General features: G+C 62.2%; 1 protein-coding gene across 3 annotated transcripts in view; it reads left to right on the top strand.

The window, feature by feature from the left end:
• The window catches only part of FAM53B (family with sequence similarity 53 member B), a 52,483-nt gene that overhangs the window by 6,956 nt on the left and 23,836 nt on the right, over positions 1–21,691 (top strand). For 2 of the 3 annotated variants that reach the window (XM_029059440.2, XM_029059442.2), the window contains exons 2-4: positions 5,885–5,985; positions 15,596–15,819; positions 17,699–17,753. In XM_029059440.2, coding sequence (XP_028915273.1) covers positions 15,748–15,819; positions 17,699–17,753 — 127 coding nt within the window. In that variant the 5' untranslated portion in view covers positions 5,885–5,985; positions 15,596–15,747. Of the gene's footprint in view, positions 1–4,673; positions 4,965–5,884; positions 5,986–15,595; positions 15,820–17,698; positions 17,754–21,691 lie in introns of those variants that run through there. The other variant, XM_039911644.1, reaches the window with a different exon arrangement.

Genomic DNA, 21,691 nt, shown 5'->3' on the forward strand with positions numbered 1-21,691 from the left:
GAGCGCTCAACAGATACCGTCATCATCATTACCGTTATACTCTCCCGGTCGATCGGTCGACTTTATCGAGCGCTTACTGCGTGCCACGCACTGTGCGGTGTGCTCGGGAAAGTATGATACGACAGAGTCGGTAGGCGTGATCCCCGCCTACCGGGAATTTCCGGTCTCCGGGTAGGGACGGGCTTTAAAAGGCATACGGAGATGGCAGAGTCCCAAGTGCTCAGTACGGCGCTTGGCACCCACGAGACGTGCAGCGGATACCACCGACTGATCCACGGGAACCAGGCTGAGCGAGCCGCGGATTAGATCTGTGACTCGGTAACGGTCGTAAGGGCGTCGGGTGCTCCCCGTGTGCCGAGCCCCGAACTGAACGCCGGGAAAGAGTCCGCGGGTGGGGATGAGACGAGACGGACAACAGGTGGAGACCGACGACAGGTCCGGGGGAGATGAAGCCAAAACATTAAGCATAAAGACCGAAACCCGGGCCGGGGCGGGGCCGGCGGCCAGAGGAGCGGCGTCGGTTGCTTGCCGGCCGCCCACCCGCAGAGATCCCAGTCTTGGAGGGAGAGGCGGGAGTGGACGTTGGCCGCCGGGACCCCCGTGGGGTGGGGTGGCGGCCGTTCCTTTTCCCGGCTCTGGCGTCAGCGAAGAGGTGACGTCGGGGTAGGATTTTCCGAGGAACGGTCCAACTGAAGTCGTTCGATTTCCGTTTTCCGTTGGTTTTCTGTCGGTTCGTTTTGCCTAGGACCGGCCTCTTCCCCCGGGTCGTTAGACTTCCGAAGAATATTTAGGAGGAGCCAGTAGGTCAGAGCCGCCGCCCGCTGGGTCCGGCCCCGGCCCCGCCCACGGCCTCCCTGGCCCACTCTTCACGGCTCCCCGGGTCTGCCCTTCTCCCGGACCCCCCGCCCCCGCCGTTCCCCTGGAGGACTTGGGCTCGAATCCCGGCGCTGCCACTCTCCCGCTGCGTGACCCCGGGCAAGTCACTACGCTCGTCTGGGCCTCAGCTTCCCCCACCGTAAAATGGGGATTCGCTCTCCGTTCTCCCTCCCTCCTCCTCAAACCGCGAGCCCCACGTGGAGCGGGCACCGTCCAGCCGGAGCGGCTGGTATTTATCCCAGCATTTAGAACAGCTCTCGACCCCGGGGGCTCAACGGATTCCGTAACGGTAGTGACGGGTATCGTCCCGTCCCGAGGGGTTGCGGCCCCTCGGAGGGAAGAGTGACCGTTGTCTGGCACGGGACGGGACGGCGGGGGGGCGATCCTGTTCCGTCGGAGGGGAGAAGCGGCGTGGCGGCCTGGCGGCTAGAGCCCGGGCCCGGCCGGCGGGAGACCTGGGTTCTGATCCCGGCCCTGCCGCCTGTCTGCTCTTTGACCCTGGGCTGGGCACCGAACTTCTGGACCTCGCTTTCCTTATCTGTAAATTGGGGTTGCGACGATCAGACTGCGAGCCCGTCAGCGGGCAGGGATCGTCTCTGTCGGTTGCCGAATTGTCCGTTCCCAGCGCTTAGTCCGGTGCTCGGCACGTAGGAAGCGCTCAATAAATGCTATTGAATGAGTGAATGCCTGTAATTCCCTCCACCTTAGCCCGTGAACCCCACGAGAAGCAGCGTGGCTCACTGGAAAGAGCCCGGGCTTGGGAGTCAGAGGTCTTGAGTTTGAATCCCGCCTCTGCCACTCGTCAGCTGTGTGACTCTGGGCGAGTCACTGCGCTTCTCTGGGCCTCAGTTCCCTCATCTGTAAAATGGGGATTAACTGTGAGCCTCACGGGGGACGACCCGCTTACCCTCTATCTCCCCCGGCGCTTAGAACAGTGCTCTGCGCATAGTAAGCGCTTAACAGATACCAACATTATTATTATTATTATTATTATGTGGAGCAGGCACCGAGACGGTACTTACCCCAGCACTTAGAGCGGTGCTCGGCACATCGAAAGCACTGAACACACGCCACATTATTATTATTATGATTGACTACGGTTCCACCTCCCCCCGTCTCCCTCCTGTCAACTCCTTCCGAAACGTCCCCGCTCCTCGAGAAACTCCAGGGGTTGCCCGTCCTCCTCCGCATCAAACAAAAACTCCTCACCGTTGGCTTTAAAGCACTTAGGGACCTCGTCCCCTCCTCCTCCTCCTCCTCCTCCTCCTCCTCCTCACCTCGCTACTCTCCTACTCCAACCCGGCCCGCACCCTCCGCTCCTCTAACGCCAACCTTCTCGCTCTACCTCCGTCTCGTCTAGCTCGCCGCCGCCCTCTCGCCCACATCCTACCTCTGACCTGAAACGCCCTCCCTCCTCATATCACGATGATGATGATGATGGTATTTGTTAAGCGCTTACTATGCGCCGAGCACTGTTCCGAGCCCTGGGGTAGAAACAAGGCGGGCGGGCTGTCCCCCGTGGGACTCGCATGTCTTCATCCCCATTTTCCGAGGCACAGAGAAGCGAAGTGATCTGCCCAGGGTCACACAGCAGGCGGGCAGCGGAGCCGGGATCAGAACCCACGTCCTCTGACTCCCGAGCCCGGGCTCTTGCCACTGAGCCACGTCGGCTTCTCAGATCAGACAGGTAATTGCTCTCCGCCCCTTCGAAACTTTATTGAAGGCCCATCTCCTCCAGGAAGCCTTCCCTGACTAAGCCCTCCTCTCCTCTTTTCCCACTCCCTCCTGCGCCGCTCTTACTTGCCGTTTCATTCGTCCTCCCTCCCCTCCCCGTAGCGTATATGGATAGATCTGTCATTTATTTATTCATCGATTTATATTAATGCCTATCAGCCCTTTAGACGCCGAGCCGGTTGCGGGTAGGAATGTGTCTAGTACTGTGCCCCGCACATCGTAAGCGCTCAATAAATACCATCGGATGAATATTCTGTACTCTCCCAAGAGCTTAGTGTAGTGCTTTGCACGTAGTAAGCGCTCAGTGAATATGTTTGAATGAACGGATGAACTCCGTTGTGTGGTCCTCTCCCGAGTGCTCGGCACAGGACTCTGCCCCCAGTAAACACCCAATAAACTCCAGTGATGGATTGAAAGTCCGGTTCAGACTCGCCCGTTCCGTCCCCTGAGGGGTTCTCGGAGCGAACCGTCCCGACCACGGAGCGGGGGTTGGGAAGGGAAGGGAGAGCTTCTCCATTTGGTCACGGACGAGCCTGCAAATATAATAGTCACGGTAATGTTGGTATCCGTTACGCGCTTACTATGTGCGGAGCACCGTTCCAAGCGCCGGGGTAGATCCGGGGTCATCGGGTCGTCCCTCGTGAGACTCACGGTCTTCATCCCCATTTTACAGACGAGGCCACTGAGGCCCAGAGAAGTGAAGTGACTTGTCACACAGCTGACAAGTGGCAGGCCCGGGATTCGAACCCGCGACCTCGGACTCCCAAGCCCGGGCCCTTGCCACCGAGCCGCGCTGCTTCTCTACCACGCAAATATATATGCCCCGCAAAGCCGGGTGTGCCCGAGGAGGCGGTAGCCCTCAGGGGTGCCCTCGGCCCGGTCCACGCCGTCCGCGACCCTCCGTCCGGCCTGCCGAGCCCCGACCGCGGCCGCCCGGGCCGTCCGAGCGGTTGGTGGCGGGTAGCGGAGGCGCCCGGGCGGAGGCGGGCCGCTCCCCTCGCCCTCCCGTGGCCCGGTCGCCCCGGGGCTGCCGCGGGGGTCCGTCGGAGGTTCCCGCTCCCCGAAGGGGGCCCGGCGCGGTTCCCCTGATCCCCGGACAGGGTGCTCCGGGCTCGAATCCCGCCGTCTGTCCGCTGCGTGACTTTGGGCGGGCACTCCTCTTCTCTGGGCCCCAGCTCCTTCATCCGGGGACGAAGACCGCGGGACGGGGGATTGCGGCCGACCCGATGCTCCCGTATCCGCTGCGGTGCTCAGCACGGCGCCTAGCACGGGGTAAGCTCTCGACGGATGCCGTGAAAAAAGGTGGCGCCGTCCTTTAGGCCCGGCGTGGCCGCCGGCGTCCGGGGAGGAGCTGGGCTTCCGCTCCCCTGCAGCCCCCTTGCCCCGCGCCGTCTGGGCCTTCTCCATCCCGGAGGAGGAGCCGGGGCGGGGGGGGGGGCGGCCGCGGAGCGGCAGATGTGACCCCGGCGGGTGCGTGGCGGGGCGGGGGGTCGGCAGATGCGCTCTCCGGTGAGCGCGCGGTAGGGCGAGGGGTACGGTTCCGGACCCCGCGGTCGCATCGACCCCCCCCCCGCCCCCCCCAAGACCGCGAGCTCGTTGTGGGCAGGGATCGTCTCTGTCGCTGCACCGTACTTTCCCAAAAGCTCGGCCCGGTGGTCTCTCTCCACACCGTGAGCGCTCAGTCAGTACGACCGAATGAACGCGTGGATCGACGTGGGGTTTTCCGGCATCCGCCCGACGCCCGCGCCCTCCGTCTCGCTGTCCGTGGCCGTGCCGGGGCGGGGTCTCGGCCACCCGTCGCATCCGCTGGGCCGGAAGGGCCGAGCGTTGAGGCGGCCAGGTTTCGGGGGTCGCTCTCGAAGGAGGGAAGCGTGGCGGAGCCGCAGGGCGGGCGCCCTCCCGGGCCGAGCGTGTTCTCCTCGCTCCGGGAGCGGCCCTCGCCCGCCCGAGGCTCGGTCCGTTGGGCACTCTGGCCGAAGCCGCGGCCGGCTGTGCTTCTTCCTCGCCCGCCGGCTCGGTTAGGGGAGCCCCCCGCCGTCCCTCCCCCGCCCCGCGCCGACCGGGGCCCGGCCAGTCCCCCCGCGGGTCCTCCCGGGTGCCTTGCCGGTAGCCGCGGGGAGCCCGGCGCCCAGCTCCCCGGCGGGGCGCGCTCACCCGGTCCACCCTCGGCCCGGGTTCTCGCCGCGCGGTCCGGCGAGGGCGCCGGGGGAGCGGCGGCCCGACGGCTCCGGTTCCGGTCACTCGACGGTCAGCCCGGAGAGCGGCGGCCCCCAGGTCGGCCCGGCCGCCCAGACGAGGACCGGCGGACCCCGGGACCCCCGACTCCCGGGCGGAGCCTCTCCGAGGCGCGGAAGGTGAGCGACCCGTGCTGCTCCGGACTCGCCCGCGGCTCGTTGCGTTCTCCTTCCCGGCCGCCTTAGCCCTCTCGGGGCACGGGGCCGCCCCGCCAGCCTGCCGGGGCTGTTGCCCGAGCGCCCCCGGGAGCCAGGAGACGTGGTGCCCGCCCTCGAGGAGCTTCCGCTCTGGTCGGGGACCCGGAGGCCGTGGCGGGTCCCAGCGGGAGGGGAAGAGGAGGTGGCCGGGGCCGGGTAGGTGGGCGAAGGGGAACGGCAACCGGGGGCGGGGATCTCCTCGGCCGCCCCTCCCGGCCCCCGGCCCGGGGTTGGGTTCCCGTGGATCGGGTCGACCTGCCGGCCCAAGGGGGCCGGGCCGGGCCGGGCCAGACCGAGGGGCCGTTCCCCAACGCGTCCCCTCGGGTGCCGTCTGCGGAGGCCGCCGGTGGGCCTCCAGGGCGTGCCGAGGGAGCCAGGAGCGCCCCGGGCCTCGTCGTCTCCAACCGACGAGGCCCCGCCGCCCTCTCGCTCCCGCCGGAGGCGGGGAAGCCGCGTGGCCCGGTGGAAGGAGCCCGGGCCCGGGGGACCCGGGTTCCGATCCCGGTTCCGCCGCCGGCCCCCCCGGCTGACCTCGGCCAAATCTCCTCGCCGCTCGGGGCCTCGGCTTCCTCGTCTGCAAAAAGGCAGTCGATTCGTTCTCCCGCCTACTTAGACTGTAAACCTCACGCGGCAGAGGGGCCGCATCCAGTCTGCCTACGCCGTAGTAATAGTGATATCAAATACCACCGTTGTTATTACCGTTACTGTCGTCGGTCCGCCCTCCAGCATCCGGGCTCTGTCCGGCACAAAGCGCGTAGCAGTTACCCCTGAGCTCGTGGCCAGCGATTGTCCATCGGCGTTGGCGGCTTGCCAAGGTTAATGTATCTTTTTTTATCTTTCAGAGGGCCGATAGCCAAGCGGGCCGCCGCCAAGCACCCTGGCCCTGAATGAGGAGGAGGAGGAGGAGGAGGACGCCGCCGCCGCCGCCGCCCCTCTCGCCCTGGTCCGTTCCCTCTTTCGGCTTTTCTCTGTGAGGCAATCTTTCCTCCCCCCCCCCCCGTGAGCCAGAGGACAATAAATGGAGACCCTTTTTCAACGGAATTCGGCCGAATTGGATTCCTTCCCAAACTCATTTCCTCTGCGAACGTTGCTTCTGTGTGTCTGACGGTATACGATACCTCTTCTCTATTTTCGGTTTGCCCACGTAAATAAATATAGGTGACTGCGTACGCGTGCGTGAGTGAGAGTGAGAGCGCGAGAGATTTTTCGGTCATCCTCGTCGCTGCCAGTGACCCGCCATTTTGGGCCGCTCTATTTCCCGTCCACGCTGTTGCGGGATCGCCATTAGAGATGGGGCGATGTGTATTTTGAGGTGGAATCGGTGAATCAGGGTGGTGTTCACTGAGCGCCCACTGTGTGGAAAGCACTATTACAGAGGGCTTGGGAGAGTGCACTGGATGCAGAGAAGCAGCGCGGCTTAGTGGAAGCAGCGTGACCTAGTGTGACTTAGAGAGGCCGCGTGGCTTAGTGGAAAGAGCCTGGGCTTGGGAGTCAGAGGCCATGGGTTCGAATCCCAGCTCAGCCACCCGTCAGCTGGGTGACTGCGGGCAAGTCACTTCACTTCTCTGGGCCTCAGTGACCTCATCTGTAAAATGGGGATTAAGACGGTGAGCCTCGCTTAGGACGACCCGACGACCCTGTATCTCCCCCAGCGCTTAGAACAGTGCTCTGCACAAAGTAAGCGCGTAACAGATACCAACGTTAATTAAAACGAGAGAAACTGCGTGGCTTAGTGGGTAGAGCGCGGGCCTGGGAATCAGAAGGACCTCGGTTCTAATCCCGGCTCCGCCACTTGTCTGCCGGGTGTTCTCGGGCAAGTCACTCCTCCGGGCCTCAGTTTCCTCATCTGTAAAATGGGGATTGAGAATCATCCCCCATGTGGGACGGGGACTGTGTCCAACCTGATTAACTCGTCTCCACCCCAGCGCTTAGAACGGTGCCCGGCACATAGTCCTTCGTTCAGTTGTATTTATTAAGAGCTTACTGTGTGCAGCGCACTGTACTAAGCGCTTGGGAGAGTACGATACAACCAGAAACAGTGGCATTATCTGCCCACGGTGAGCTCACAGTCTCGGGGCGGGGGTGGGGGCAGAGAGGCTTCGACGCCAATAAATTACAGATACATAGAAAAGTGCTGTGGGGCTGGGATGCCGGGGGGTAGAGCAAAGGGAGCGAGTCGGGGTGACGCAGAATAATAACGTTGGTATCTGTTAAGCGCTCACTATGTGCAGAGCACCGTTCCGATCGCCGGGGTAGATACGGGGTAATCGGGTCGTCCCACGTGAGGCTCACGGTTAATCCCCATTTTACAGATGAGGTAACTGAGGCCCGGAGAAGCGAAGTGACTCGCCCACAGTCTCCCAGCTGACAGGTGGCAGGGCCGGGAGTCCAACTCGTGACCTCCGACTCCGAAGCCCGGGCTCTTCTCCACCGAGCCACGCCGCTTCCCGAGGGACGTGAGGAAAAGTGGGGCTTAGGCTGGGAAGGCCTCTCGGAGGAGATGGGCCTCCGATAAGGCTTTGAAACGGAGGAGAATCATCGGCCGGTGGATTCGAGGGGGGAGGGCGTTCCAGGCCAGAGACGGGACGCGGCCCGGGGGCTGGCGGTGAGACGGGGGAGGTCGAGGCACGGCGAGAAGGTCGGCGCTGGAGGAGCGGAGCGTGTGGGCTGCGTTGTAGGAGAGAGGGGAGGCGAGGTGATGGACGGCTTTAAAGCCAGTGATGAGGAATTTTTGTTTGATACGTAGTACGTGATAAGTACATAGTACATACTAAGCGATTCACGAATACCACGTAGTAACTGCTTAAAAAATACCACAACCACCCCCCCCCCCCGCCCCCGAAACTCTGTTCCCTGTCGGTAAACCGGCGGTCAGAAGTGATATGAACGGTAGTGAGGGCAGGAGGAATCCCAAGGAGCTCCTCATCTTCCCTCGCAAACCCCGTCCTGTCCCGAACTTTCGCGTCACCGTGGACGGCACAGCCGTCCTTTCTGTCTCTAGCCCGCAACCCCGGTGTCATCCTTGACTCCGTTCTCTCGTTCGCCCGACATCCGACCCGTCGCCAAAGCCTGCCGGTCTCACCTTCGTAACGCTGCCGAGATCCGCCCTCGCCTTGCCGTCCAGTCGGCTACCGCGTCACTCGTCCTCTCCCGCCCGGATTCCTGCACGACCTCCTGCCTCTCCCCACTTCGGTCCGTACTCCACTCTGCTGCCCGGAGTATCTTTCTACTGAAACGTTCAGGGCACGTCACCCCTCCTCCTCAAAATTCTTCGGCGGTTGCCCGTCGACCTCCATGTCAAACAGAAGCCCCTCACTGTTGGCTTCAAAGCTGTCCATCCCCTTGCCCCCCCCCCCCCATCTCCGCTCCCTTCTTTCTCCCTCCCAGCCCTCACACTCCGCTCCTCCGCTGCTGCTGACCTTCTCACCGTGCCTCGATCTCGCCACCGACCCCTGGCCCACGTCCTATCCCTGGCCTGGAACGCCCTCCCTCCTCAAATCCGGCAGGCAATGAATCTTCCCCCCTTCGAAGCCCCACTGAAGGCTCACCTCCTCCAAGAGGCCTTCCCAGACCGAGCCCCCTTTTCCTCAGCTCCCCCTCCCTTCCGCGTCCCCGCTACTCGCTCCCTTTGCCCTCCCCGCCCCCGCCCCACAGCACTTAGGTATTTATGTATCTATAATTCTATTGATTTAAATTGATGCTCGTTGACTTGTTTTGATGTCCGCCGTCTCCCCGCTCCTTGACCTAAGCCCTCTGTGGGCAGGGATCGTCTCTATTGCCGAATTGTACTTTCCAAGCGCTTGGTACTGTGCTCTGCACACAGTTAGCGCGCAGTGGATATGTCCGACTGAACGAGTGAACGATGTATCTCAGGATGAGCTGGTGGAATAATAGTGGAATAGCAGGGCTCGGTGGAAGGAGCCCGGGCTTGGGAGTCAGAGGTCGTGGGTTCTGATCCCGGCTCCGCCACTTAATTCGCTTACCTTCTCTGTGCCTCAGTTACCTCATCAGTAAAAATGGGGATTAAAAAATGTGAGCCCCACGGGGCACGATCCGATCACCCTGTATCTACCCCGGCGCTCAGAACAGTGCTCTGCACACAGTAAGCGCTTAAATACCATAATTAAATTAATGTACTTAAGGAAAGACATAAACGTGGAGGGTGGGAATGAATACGCACACAGGGCCGGGGTGACTGCTAGGTTGATCAGCCTGGGACTTTGGCGATTCGTCGGTCTCTGTGTCCGGGAAGGGGTGGGAAGCAGCGTGGATCGGTGGAAAGAGGCCGGGCTTGGGAGTCAGAGGTCATGGGTTCGAATCCCAGCCCTGCCACTGGTCAGCTGTGTGGCTGTGGGCAAGTCACTTCACTTCTCTGTGCCTCAGTTACCTCGTCTGGAAAATGGGGATGAAGACTGTGAGCCCCATGAGGGACAACCTGATCACCTCGTATCCCCCCAGCGCTTAGAACAGTGCTCGGCACATAGTAAGCGCTTAACAAATACCAACATTATTATTATTATTATTATTTTTAAAAGGTTTGGGAAGTGGAGGAGAGTTATGGTCTCTTGGGTCGGATGGGGCAGGAATTCCAGGGGACAGTGGGGCAGCGAGGGATGGTGAGGAGGAGAGCTGAAACGATAGTAGTCATTGAGTGCCTACTGTGTGCAGAACGCCGCTAAGCGCTCGGGGGAGTCCAATTCAATAGACTCGGCAGACACGTTCCCTGCCCGCAAGGAACTTACAGTCTAGAGGGGGGAGACGGGCCTAGTGGATAGAGCGCGGGTCTCGGAGTCAGAAGGACATGGGTTCTAATCCTGGATCCACCACTTGCCTGCTGTGTGACCTCGGGCAAGTCACCTCACTGCTGTGCCGCAGTTACCTCAGCTGTAAAATGGGGATTAAGACCGTGAGCCTCACGTGGGACAGGGACTGTGTTCCATCCACTTGACTTGTATCCACCCCATCGCTTGGAACAGTGCCAGGCGCACAGTGAGCGCGTTAATAAATACCACAGTTATTAGCGCTGTTAGATTCCGGATATGGACCTAAGAGCTGGGTAGAGAGTCAAGAGTCTAGGAGATGCAGAAGGGGGAGGGGGTGGGGGGGGCGAGGGCGTAGCCGCGGAGAAGGTAGCGTTTTAGTAAAAGCCCTGAAGGCGGGGAGAGCGGGAGGCTCTGCCGTGGGCATGGCCGCCGCGGGGGCTGGTCTGCACGTGGTGCCCGGTTGATGCCCGTGTGGCGGGTGGACTTAGAGACGGAGGGAGGATTCCTGGCGGCGCTGCCGCCCGGCGCATCCCGAACGGTGTCTGCCGTCGTGGCTGTTGTCATGTGGGAGGCCCCGGCATTTCCGCCGGGTGGACCGGCAATGCTGTGGCACGTGCGTGTGAGAGAGAGAGAGAGTGCGTGTGTGCGTGTTTGTCCCTCTACGAGGGTATGTGTGTATGGGGAGTGTGTTTAGGGTATTTGTTAAGTGCTTACTGTGTGCTTGGCATTGTGTTAAGCGCTGGAGTAGATACAGGCTCATCAAGTCGAGCACAGTCCGTGTCCTAAACGGGGCTCACAGTCGTCATCTCCATTTTACGGACAAGATCGCCGAGGCACAGAGAAGGGAAGCGACTTGCCCCGGGTTCCGATCCCAGGCCCGCCCCCGTCTGCTGTGTGACCTTGGGCAAATCACTTCATTCATTCGATAGTATTCATTGAGCGCTCACCATGTGCAGAACACCGTACTGAGCTCTTGGAATGTACAGTTCGGCGACACTTCTCTGTGTCTCGGTTCCCTCATCCGTCCAATGGGGAATAAAACTGTGAGCCCCGTGTGGGGCAGGGACCGTGCCCAATCTGATTATCTTGTCCCTATCCCAGCGCTTAGTACAGTGCCTGGCACGTAGTAAGTGCTTAACAGATACAAGCGCTTAACAGATAACGTTAACGACGGCGAGGTCACGGAGCATATAAGTGGCAGGGCCGGAGTTAGAACCCCGGTCCTCCTGACTCCCCTAGGCCACGCTGCTTCTCACTGCGTCTGTGTGTGTCTAGGATTTTGTGTACGTCTGTGGGGGTGTGCGTGTGTCTGTGAGTGTGTGGCGTCTCTGGGGGTGTGTGGAAGAGGGGTTTTGGGTGGGCCCGTGCGTCCGTGAGGGGTGAGTTGGGGCATCTGTGAGAGGAGTGACCGAGGGCTTTGAAACCACCGGTCCAGAAGTTGGTTTGGTTTTGAGATACGGTTCGGCCCTGCCCCTCACCGCCCCGGGCCGGCGGGATATCGAGGCTCCAGGTTGTCTGGAGCAAAGGCCCGTCTCTGGGCACGGAGGTCGAGTCGGTCCTCCTCCCGCGGTGTCGCGGGGACGCCCGGGACGGGGCCGGCCGCCCTGGGCCACCGCCTCGGCCTCCCCCGGCCGGCCCGACCCCAGAGATGCTGCCGGGGCCGGACCCTGGGGACCTCGCCGCCCCCCCGCTTCTCTCCCCTCGTGTCTGGGCACCGGGGGGGGAGCGTCGCGGGGGGGATCCCTCGCCGCCCGCCGCTCCTCCCCGCTTGTGGCCGGGCGCCGGGGAACGTCACCGGGCGGATCCCTCGTGGCCGGGCGGGATAAGCCGCCGGAGTCCGTCGCCACGCCCCAGCCTGGGACCTCAGGCACTTGGCTCTCAGGAAGGAAACTCTCCGTAACCACAAGCGGGAGCACGGTGACGGAGCACCGTGGGCGAGCGCGGGGCCGGCAGACTCCCAGCCAGCGCGGCTCCGGAGGGGGTGGAGGGAAGACAGAGGAGGGACAGCCCGGCGGCCGGTGCCGGCGGGGTCCCTCGCTCAGTCGGGGGGGTCCGTCGGCGGATAAATCAGTCGGTGACAGCGATCGGGCAACCGCTCGAGGCTCTCGAGAGTCCAGCAAAGCCAGACCCGTGTTCCCTGCCCGCCACGAGCTTCAGGTGAAGTGGGGGAGACTGACGGGAAGACAGACGAGGGACGGGGCAATAGGGAGAACAGTCGTCGGGAAGAGTTCTCGCTCGGGAAACTGAGAAACGGAGACTGGCGGTTCCGCTCCCGCCGCGTCGCCTCATCCCAGATGTTGCCTTGCATCCGGCCCTCGCCCCGTGCTCCGTCGCAGCCCTGGAGTTGGTTTGGAGCGCGGTCCTCCGGGACCCACGTGCCAGTCGCCTCTCTCTGGCTTTAACCGCACGGCCGGAAATTGAGGAAATGGAATCGGGGAGACGGTTTTGAAAACCCTGCTATGTGCCTCAGCCCCGAGCAGGCTGCCCTGCTGCCCAACTCCCCTACCCCGGCCCGTGCCCCGGTACCCGCGCCGATAACCGCAGGCTCGGTGACTACCCCGGTCGGTACCCCGGTCCTGGCACCGGTGCCCGCCTCCGTGACGGCCCCATCCCGTACCCCAGCGTAGACCCCAGCAGCTGCCTCAGTGACTACCTCCGATCCGTACTCCGGTGGCCACCCGGTCCGTACCCTAGTGCTGACCCCAGTGGCTGCCGTGGTAGCCACCCCGTGGCGATCTGAGTGGCGGCCCCAGTGGGCACCGTGCTCAGGGGTATTGAGTAGAAATAGCGTTCGCTGTTTCCACGGGGGCAGTCGGGCCCCGTCCCTGTCCCTCAGGGGGCTCACGACCTGATCTGGTCGGTCTTACCAGTTGGGGCTGCGTGGGGTAGATCGGTCGCTCGGGCGTATTTATCGCGTGCTTACCGTGTGCAGAGCCCTGTACCGAGTGCTTGGGAGAGAACGACGTAAGAGTCGGTCAACGGCCTCCCTGCTCACAACGAGCTCCCGGGTCCACGGGAGGAGACAGACGATATGAATAAACGAATCACGGATGCGTACGGGAGTGCCGCGGGGCCGAGGGAAGAGCGAATAAAGGGTTGCAGATCCCAGCGTACGGGGGACACAGAAGGGAGCGGGAGAAGAGGAGGCGAAGGCTTCGGTGGGGAATGCCGTCTGTTGGATGTGGAGGAGGAGGGAGCTCCGGGCCAGAGGCGGGACGTGGGTGAAGGGTCGGTGGTGAAATAGATGAGATTGAAGTACGGTGGCGTTAGAGGAGCCGAGCGTGCGGGCTGGGTCGTGGCGGGAGAGCGGTGAGATGAGGTAGGAGGACGCGAGGCCACCGAGCGCTTTAAAGCCGACGGAAAGGAGTTCCCGTCTGAGGCGGAGGCGGACGGCCGTGGGGAAACACGGACTGAACGTTTCTGTAGAAGGGTCATCCGGGCGGCAGGGTGAGGTATGGACTGGACGGGGGAGAGACGCGAGGCTGGGAGGTCAGCCGGGAGGCTGATGAAGTCATCAGGTGGGATGGGATGAGTGATTGGATTAACGCGGGAGCGGTTTGGAAGGAGAGGAAAGGGTGGATTCCAGCGATGTCGCAGAGGTCGAACCCCCGGGATTCGGTGACGGATCGAATACGCGGGTTGAATGAGAGAGGTGAGTCGAGGCTGACGGTGAGGCCGAGGGCTCGGGAGATGGGGAGGACGGCGATGCCGTCTACGGGGACGGGAGAGTCGGGCCGGGTGGGACCGTACGGAGTTCTGTCTGGGCCACTGACGACCGTTCTCCCGGTCGCGGTCATCGAAGGCCCCCGGGCACGGTTTCCTTTGGAGCCGGAGTCGCCCGAGCGGGGAGCCTGCGGGGGCCAGAGTATCCCCGTGGCCCGGGGTCGGGCCGAAGCCGCAGTCCGTGTCGGGCGTGGCTGGTGATTTCCTGCTGGGTGATTGGAGTAGAAGTGACGGAATATATTGAGCAGCAGCCTGGCTTCGTGGCCAGAGCACGGGCCTGGGAGTCAGAAGGACCTGCGTTTTAATCCCGGCACCGCCACACGTCTGTTGTGTGACCGTGGGCGTTCATTCGGTCGTATTTATTGAGCGCTTACCGCGTGCAGAGCACCGGACCGAGATCTGGGAAAGTACAGTTGGGCGACAGAGAGAGACGATCCCTACCCAACAACGGGCTCACGGCCTAGAAGTCTTCACTTCTCTGCGCCTCAGCGAACCCGTCTGTAGAATGGGGATTGAGAGTGTGAGCCTCACGTGGGACAGGGGGTGCGTCCCACCCGATTAGCTCGGATCCACTCCGGCTCTTAGGGCTCGGCGCGGAGTAAGCGCTTAACGGATACTATCATCGTCGTCATTATTGTTATTCTCGCCGGGCGCCGGCTCAGTACAGTGCACCGTCCTGAGCCCTCTAGTCGTCCTTTGGCTCTTCCGACGGTCTGGAAGGACCCCAGTCGACGCTTCTAGTCTGCCTCTTCCGGTTCCTCCTCTTCGCTTTAAAATGGGGAAATGGAGTTTCCATCTTCATAACCTGCGGGCTCCGTCTCCGTCTGGAGGACGCCGCGGCCGACGCGACGGAACCGGAACGGACACGTCCGTGGTGATGAACTTTTCCGCGGGGACACGTCCCACAGAGACGAAACGCCTCCGCGGATGCGCGCGCGGCGGCGCCGTATCCGGGGTGACAGACGCGCCCGGGGTGCGAGGGAAGCTCACGGCGGGCAGGAGATGCGTCTGTTTATTGTCGCGTGGTACTCTCCAAAGCACTCAGTACGGCGCTCTACGCACGGTAGGCGCTCGGTACATCCCACTGACTGACAAACGCATCCTCAGTGACAAACGGGCACTTCGGCGCTCACCCCAGTGCCTGAGACGTAATGAGCACTTAACAAATCACGTAAAAAATAAAAAAGGCGGTGGGGAAGAGGGTGGGTTCTGTGAGGTCAGGGATCGCGGCTACTCACTCTCCTACTCTCCCAAGTGCTCAGTCCAGTGCTCCGCTCGGAGGAGGCGCTCAACAAGCTCCATCGACCGAGCGGCCTGGTATATGGGGGGGGGGGGGGCTTTCCCTCCCCAGAGGGGGAGAGATCGTCCCCATTGGGCGGAATACACCCCGGAGCTGCCCCCGGCTGGACCCCTGGAAGGCCGCTGGGCCCTGAGGTCGCCCAGCCGGCAGCTCGGAGCCCCGCGTACCTGTCCTGGTGATGATAACGGTAACTGTGGTATTTGTTAAGTGCTTACTACGTGCCAGACACTGTACTGAACCACGTGGATACGAGCAGATCGGGTCGGACTCAGTCCCTGGCCCACGTGGGGCTCACAGTCTCAATCCCTATTTTACAGATGCGGGAACCGCCCTTCGTCTGCTGTGTGACCTCGGGCAAGTCACGTTACTTCTCCACGCGAGCCCCACCTGGGACGGGGACTGTGTCCAACCCGATTCGATTGTCTCGACCCCAGCGCTTAGTACAGTGCTCGGCACGTAGGAAGCGCTTAACGAAAACCACCGGAATAATATTACTGATTGCACGCCTTCTGGATGTGGCAAGGAGGGCGACCCCTTCTTCCGGGGAGGGGGGTTGCCAAAGAAGACCTTGCTGGCACCCCTCTAGAGTGTTAGCTCGTTATGGGCAGGGACGTGTCTGCTAATTCTGTTTTATCGCGCTCTCCCAAGCGCCCGTAGCAAGCGCTCTATAAATACCGTTGATGGATGGATCGATCGGTCTGGGCGGGAGCCTCCGGGCGGCCGAGGGCAGGGGCTGACGGGTGCCTGTCTCCCTCCGGTTCCCACAGAGCCCCCCGCGCGGCCCGTCGCGCTCCAGCCCAGAGCGGGCCCGTGGAGGAGCCAGGCCGCCTCCACCGGAGTGGTTCTCCCCGGCGATGGGCGGCCGCCGGGGGCCGGCGGGGACGGACGGACGCCGGAGCCCGGCCGGGCCGCCGTGGTGATGACCCCGACCCGAACCCTCGCCCACCGGCCTGCCGCCCCCCTACCTCGCGGGACCTCGGACCCTGAGCCGGTAAGAGTGGGACGCGGGTCCCCCGACCGACCCTCCGGGGACCCGCCCGGACCGGGCCGCCGCCGCCCCCGCCTTCATCGGGGAGGGCGAGGCCGGGAGGGAGAAGGGGCTCGAGCCCCCTCACCCGCGGGAGGACGGCCCGGACAGAGAGCGGCCGGGGGGAAGGGCCCGGGGAGAGGAGCGATGTCCGCGAGCCAGGGGCGGGACCCGGGTTAGGAGTGGCCCCGAACGGAGCTGGGCCCGGGGGGGGGGGAGGGGGTTGGGGAGGGTCACGGGCGCAGCCTCCGTCCCGCCCCGGGGAGATTGAAGAGGGAACAGGTGGGGCTCAGGAAACTCAGAAATGACCAGAATGAGGGGCTGGGGGACCAGGTTCGCCGGGGGGCAACGGGCAGGAAGGACACCGTCTGCGGTAGTGACGGAGGTCAGGGACGGGGGACGCCGTGCGCGTGACGGTGACGGCGGGCAGGAACAGTGGGCCCCGTGCGTGTGACGGGGAGGAAGGACAGAGACGGGACGCCGTGTGCGTTTGTGTGCGTGAGAGAGAGACAGACGGAACGGACTGGGACGGGCGACGCCGTGCGCGTGTGGTGATGAGGATGGACAGGGATCTCGGACGCCGCGCGTGCGAGACGGAGAGAGAACAGACAGGGACGGCGGATGCGGTCTGTGTGGCGGTGAGGATGAGCAGGGCTGGTGGGCCCTCGGGGTGGGGAAGGCAGAGGTAAAAGCAGCGGGAACCTGAAGGCCCGGGAGCCCGTAGCACACATTTCACAGGCCGCTGTCCACAATTGACCTCAGGCAGCTCGAGCCCAGAATATGCAGAGAGCCTCCCGATACTGATAAAAACGATAATAAAAAAGAGAATAATAATTGCGGCACTGTTAGACCCGTACGGTGTGCCGGTCCCGGCACTGAGCGCCGGGGTAGATCCGAGATCACCGTGTCAGACGCAGTCCCCGTCCCGCACGGGGTTCACCGTGGAAGTGGAAGGGAGGACGGCGATTTTAACCCCATTTTAGGCATGAAGAAATGGGGATCCAATCCCCGCTCTTCCTCCCCCTTAGATTGGGAGCCCCGTGGGGGACGGGAACCGTGTCCAACCTGATGATCTCGTGTCCGCCTTAACGCTTAGTAAAGCGAAGCGGCGTGGCTCAGTGGAAGGAGCCCGGGCTTGGGAGTCGGAGGTCAGGGGTTCGAATCCCGGCTCTGCCACTTGTCAGCTGCGTGACTGTGGGGGAGTCGCTTCACTTCTCTGTGCCTCAGTTCCCTCGTCCGTAAAATGGCGATGAAGACCGTGAGCCTCACGTGGGACGACCTCGTTCCCCGTATCTCCCCCAGCGCTTAGAACGGTGCTCTGCACGTAGTGAGCGCTTAACAAATGCCAACATTATTATTACAGTGCTTAACACACAGAACGCACCTAGCGAATGCCACCGTTATCGTTATCGCTCTTATTATCTCGGCGCGTACCGGAGAGTTACCCGGGGTCCGTGACAGCCCCTAATTCCAGTGAGCCAAAACCCCGGACCTCCAACTGCTCCTCGGTGTCCCCCCGGTTGCCGTGGGGATCCTGAGGCCCCCCCACCCCCAAGGGGGTGATGTGGTTGGATCCCGTTGAGGCGGCCCCGCCAGCAGAGGATGTGTGCGTGCGTGTGTATGCGTTTGCGTGTGCACGCCCGGGTGCATTCACCCTCCCGCTGGGCCACGCGGCTCTCAGGGTGCACCCCGTGAGCCCGGCCGGGGGCCCTCCGCAGACGGGGGCCCGCCCCGGAGGGACCCCGGGCCGGGCCCCGGGGCCGGGCCGAAGCCTCGCCACGCAAACGGAACCCATCTTTGAAGTGAGGCTTGGAGAGGGAACGGAGTTTCTGTTGATTTGCAGCTCTCTCCGGGGAAGATGAGTCAAGGAGCCACCCTGTTCTCTCACGGAGTCGTGGGTAAGTAGCCCGAGCTCCCGGGGGCCCGTCGCCAGTCGCTTCACCCGGCGGGGCCCGCGGGGCGAGAGCCGGAGCGTTTCCAGAAGCGTCGGTAACGCAACGCGTCCCGGGGCGGTTGTCCGTTTTCGCCCCGGAGGCCGAGGGAACCGTTGGTTCGGGGCCAGGGTCTCACCGCGCTGAGGACCCGCGCGCGTTCATTCGTTCACTCCTCCGTCGAGGGCTTACCGTGTGCGGAGCACCGTACTAAGCGCTCGAGAGAGTAAAGTGCGACAATCAAGTGACACGCTTCCTGCCCACAGTGAGCCTATAGTCTAATCTTTCTGCTCAAAGTGCTGCTGGTAGAGAAGCAGCGTGGCTCAGTGGAAAGAGCCCGGGCTTGAGAGTCGGAGGTCATGGGTTCGAATCCCGGCTCTGCCACTTGTCAGCTGTGTGACTGTGGGCGAGTCACTTCACTTCTCTGTGCCTCCGTTACCCCATCTGGAAAATGGGGCTGAAGACCGTGAGCCTCACGTGGGACGACCCGATGACCCCGTATCTCCCCCAGCGCTTAGAACAGTGCCCCGCACGTGGTAAGCGCTTCACAGATACCAACATTACAATTATAATGAGGTTAACGAATAGGTACCTCAAGGTAGAGATGGCTTCTTAGTCTCCTTCCTTATGCGTTCAGCATGCGCACAGTAGGGGCTTAGCGCGGGGCTCTGCCCCCACAAGATGTCCAGGACAAGTGCAGGAGGTGCCTACTAGAGTGATTCGCACCCTCCAGGTGTCCTGAACAATGCTCTGCAAACAGGAGGCACCCGGTACGGTGCTCTGCGCACAATAGTTGCTCAATAAATACCAAAATGGCTGGAACTCCCTGCCCCTCCTTATACACCCGACCACCCCTCTCCGCGTATTCAAAGCCCTTACATCCCTTCCAAGACGCCTTCCCCGATTAAGCCCCCTTTCCCTCCCGGCTCCCTCTCCCTTCTGCGACGTCTACGAGCTTGGATCTGTCTCCTTGGGACGTTTGGTATTCGCCCCACCCCCGACCCCACAGCATTTTCTTTCTTTCATTCATTCATTCATTCATTCAATAGTATTTATTGAGCGCTTACTACGTGCAGAGCACTGTACTAAGCGCTTGGAACGAACAAGTCGGCAACAGATAGAGACGGTCCCTGCCGTTTGACGGGCTCACGGTCTGATCGGGGGAGACGGACGGACGAGAACGATGGCGATAAATAGAGTCAAGTCAATTTAGGGGCATAGCTTTAAATTATATATTATAAATGGTGTATTTATATTAACGTCTGTCTCCCCCTCTAGAGTGTAAGTTCGCTGTGGGCTGGGAACACGTCTACCAACTACTACTGATAAAAAGGTTATTTAGTAAGGGCTCTTCTCAGTGCTGGAGTAGATAAAAGTTTATCAGGTCAGACACAGTCCCTGTCCCACAGGGGACTCACAACCTAAGTAGGAGGGAGAACAGGTTTTGAATCCCCATTTTCCAGTTGAGGAAACCTAGGTCCAGAGAGATGAAGCGACTCGCCCAAAGTCACACAGCAGGCAACTAGCAGAGCTGGAATTGGAACCCAGATCCTCTGGCCCCCGGGCCCGAGCTCTTTCCAGGAGGCCACGCCGCTTCTCGACTCTTCTAACTCACCGGACTTTAGCCCGTCACCCAAATCCCTCGGAAAAGCCTTTTAGCAGTCGCTGGAGGTCCGCGGGCGGGACGGCACACAGCCGTTCTTAAACCGCTTCCCCGAGTCGGCCGGGAGCCGGGAGCCGACCCTGAGCCTAAAGGACAACGAGCTCACCCGACTCGGGCAGCGCGTTTAAGCCACCGCGTCGAGCGGAAGTGCTACGTCTGCCGGGACGGACTCTGTCGGGGTCGGCGTTAGCCTCGTGTCAGCGCGTCTGCCAAGATGAGCGTTGGCGCCCGCACCGGGGCCGGCGTCTGCGCCGCCGTCGGCGTCGTGCGTCGCTTTCGGTGCCGGGGTCGGGGCTAGAGTCGGGGCCGACGTCAGGTTCTAGTCTTCTCCCGGCCCGGGCCGCCGGTGTCGGGGTCGGGGTCGGCGCCGCGGTTCGTGCCGGCGCTAGTGATCGCCGCGGTGTCCGTCAGCTCCCCGTTAGCCGACGGTTGGGTTTTCCTCATTCCCGGGGCAGCGGGCCGAGCCATTTCAGTTTTCCTTCTCGGTAACGACGCTCTGCCAGCCAGGGAAGGGGCCTCTGCCGGCCAGTGGGCCGTTCCCCCCGGACCGTCCGCTGACCCCGTCGACCTCTGAACGGGAACGCGTATGTGCTTGGAAAACCGCCGGCCCGGGGAGGGCTCCCCGACGGTCCCTGGCGATCGAGCTCTTTGGAAGGGAAATGTCTCTGCTCTAAAGCGGCCACCTCACAAACTCTCCTCTCTCCGCCGGCCGGGCCGGTGCCGAGGGGCCCGTCCGTCGGCGTCCATGCCGGGCAGGCCTCCGTGACGGAGCCTGGGGGTTCCGGCTCCGCGAGGTGTTCCCGGAGCTGAGCCCGGATCCAGAAAATGAAGACGCTTTCGGTTCTTTTCGGGAGAAAGGAGCAGGAGCAGCAGCGTGGCCGTGGGCGGGGGCAGACACAGCACAGAACCTGTGTATGAATGGGAGTTAGCGTCACGGAGAGGCGGGCTAGGCATTCTGGCGAGCCGGAGGCTTCAGGCGAGTATGTGGACTGTGGACCCACGGCCGGCGTTGGGAAAGTTAGGAGGCTCCCAGGGGTGACCTCGGGCCACCAGCCGGGGGGTTCATTCATTCATTCATTCATTCAATAGTATTGAGCTCTTACTATGTGCAGAGCACTTTACTAAGCGCTTGGAATGTACAATTTGGCAACCGAGACAATCCCTGCCCATTGACCGGCTTACGGTCTAATCGGGGGAGACAGATGGACAAAAGCAAGACAACTTAATCGCAATAAGTAGAATCAAGGGGATGGACACCTCATTAAAATAAATAGGGTAATAAAAATATACACAAATGAGCAGAGTGCTGAGGGGAGGGGAAAGGAGAGGGGGACGAGAAGAGGGAAGGGGGGGATAGGGGGCTTAGCTGGGGGAGGTGAAGGGGGGACAGAGAGGGAGCAGAGGGAGCAGGGGGAAAAGGGGAAGCTCAGTGTGGGAAGGCCTCTTGGAGGGGTGAGCTCTCAGTAGGGCTTTGAAGAGGGGAAGAGAGTCAGTTGAGCGGAGGTGAGGAGGGAGGGCGTTCCGGGACGGCGGGAGGACGTGAGCCGGGGGTCGACGGCGGGACAGGCGTGAACGGGGGACGGCGAGGAGGCGGGCGGCGGAGGAGCGGAGCGTGCGGGGTGGGCGGTGGAGAGAGAGAAGGGAGGAGAGGTAGGAGGGGGCAAAGGTGACGGAGAGCCTCGAAGCCTAGAGTGAGGAGTTTTTGTTTCGTGTGGAGTTCGATAGGCGACCACCGGAGGTTTTTAAGAAGGGGAGTGACACGCCCAGAGCGTTTCTGCGGGAAGATGAGCCTGGCGGCGGAGTGAAGAATAGACCGGAGCGGGGAGAGACGGGAGGAAGGGAGATCCGAGAGAAGGCTGACACGATAATCCAGCCGGGATATCACGAGAGCCTATACCAGTAAGATAGCCGTTTGGGTGGAGAGGAAAGGGCGGATCTTGGCGATATTGTAAAGGTGAGACCGGCGGGCCTCGGTGACGGATCGGACGCGTGGGGCGAACGAGAGAGCCGAGTCAAGGATGACACCGAGGTCGCGGGCTTGAGAGACGGAAGGACGGTCGTACCGTCCACGGTGACAGGGAAGTCAGGAAGAGGACGGGGCTTGGGAGGGAGGGCATCTAAATAGACCTTAGTGCTGCCGTCACCAGAGACGGAGCACTGGCCTAGTTGGGCCCCTGGCCTGCGTGGCCCCTAATCTGGGTGGACCACCGGTCTAAATAGACCACTAGTTTGGGTGAGTCCC

The sequence above is a fragment of the Ornithorhynchus anatinus genome, chromosome 3 (assembly GCF_004115215.2).
Source record: "Ornithorhynchus anatinus isolate Pmale09 chromosome 3, mOrnAna1.pri.v4, whole genome shotgun sequence".
NCBI classification, from domain to species: Eukaryota; Metazoa; Chordata; class Mammalia; order Monotremata; family Ornithorhynchidae; genus Ornithorhynchus; species Ornithorhynchus anatinus.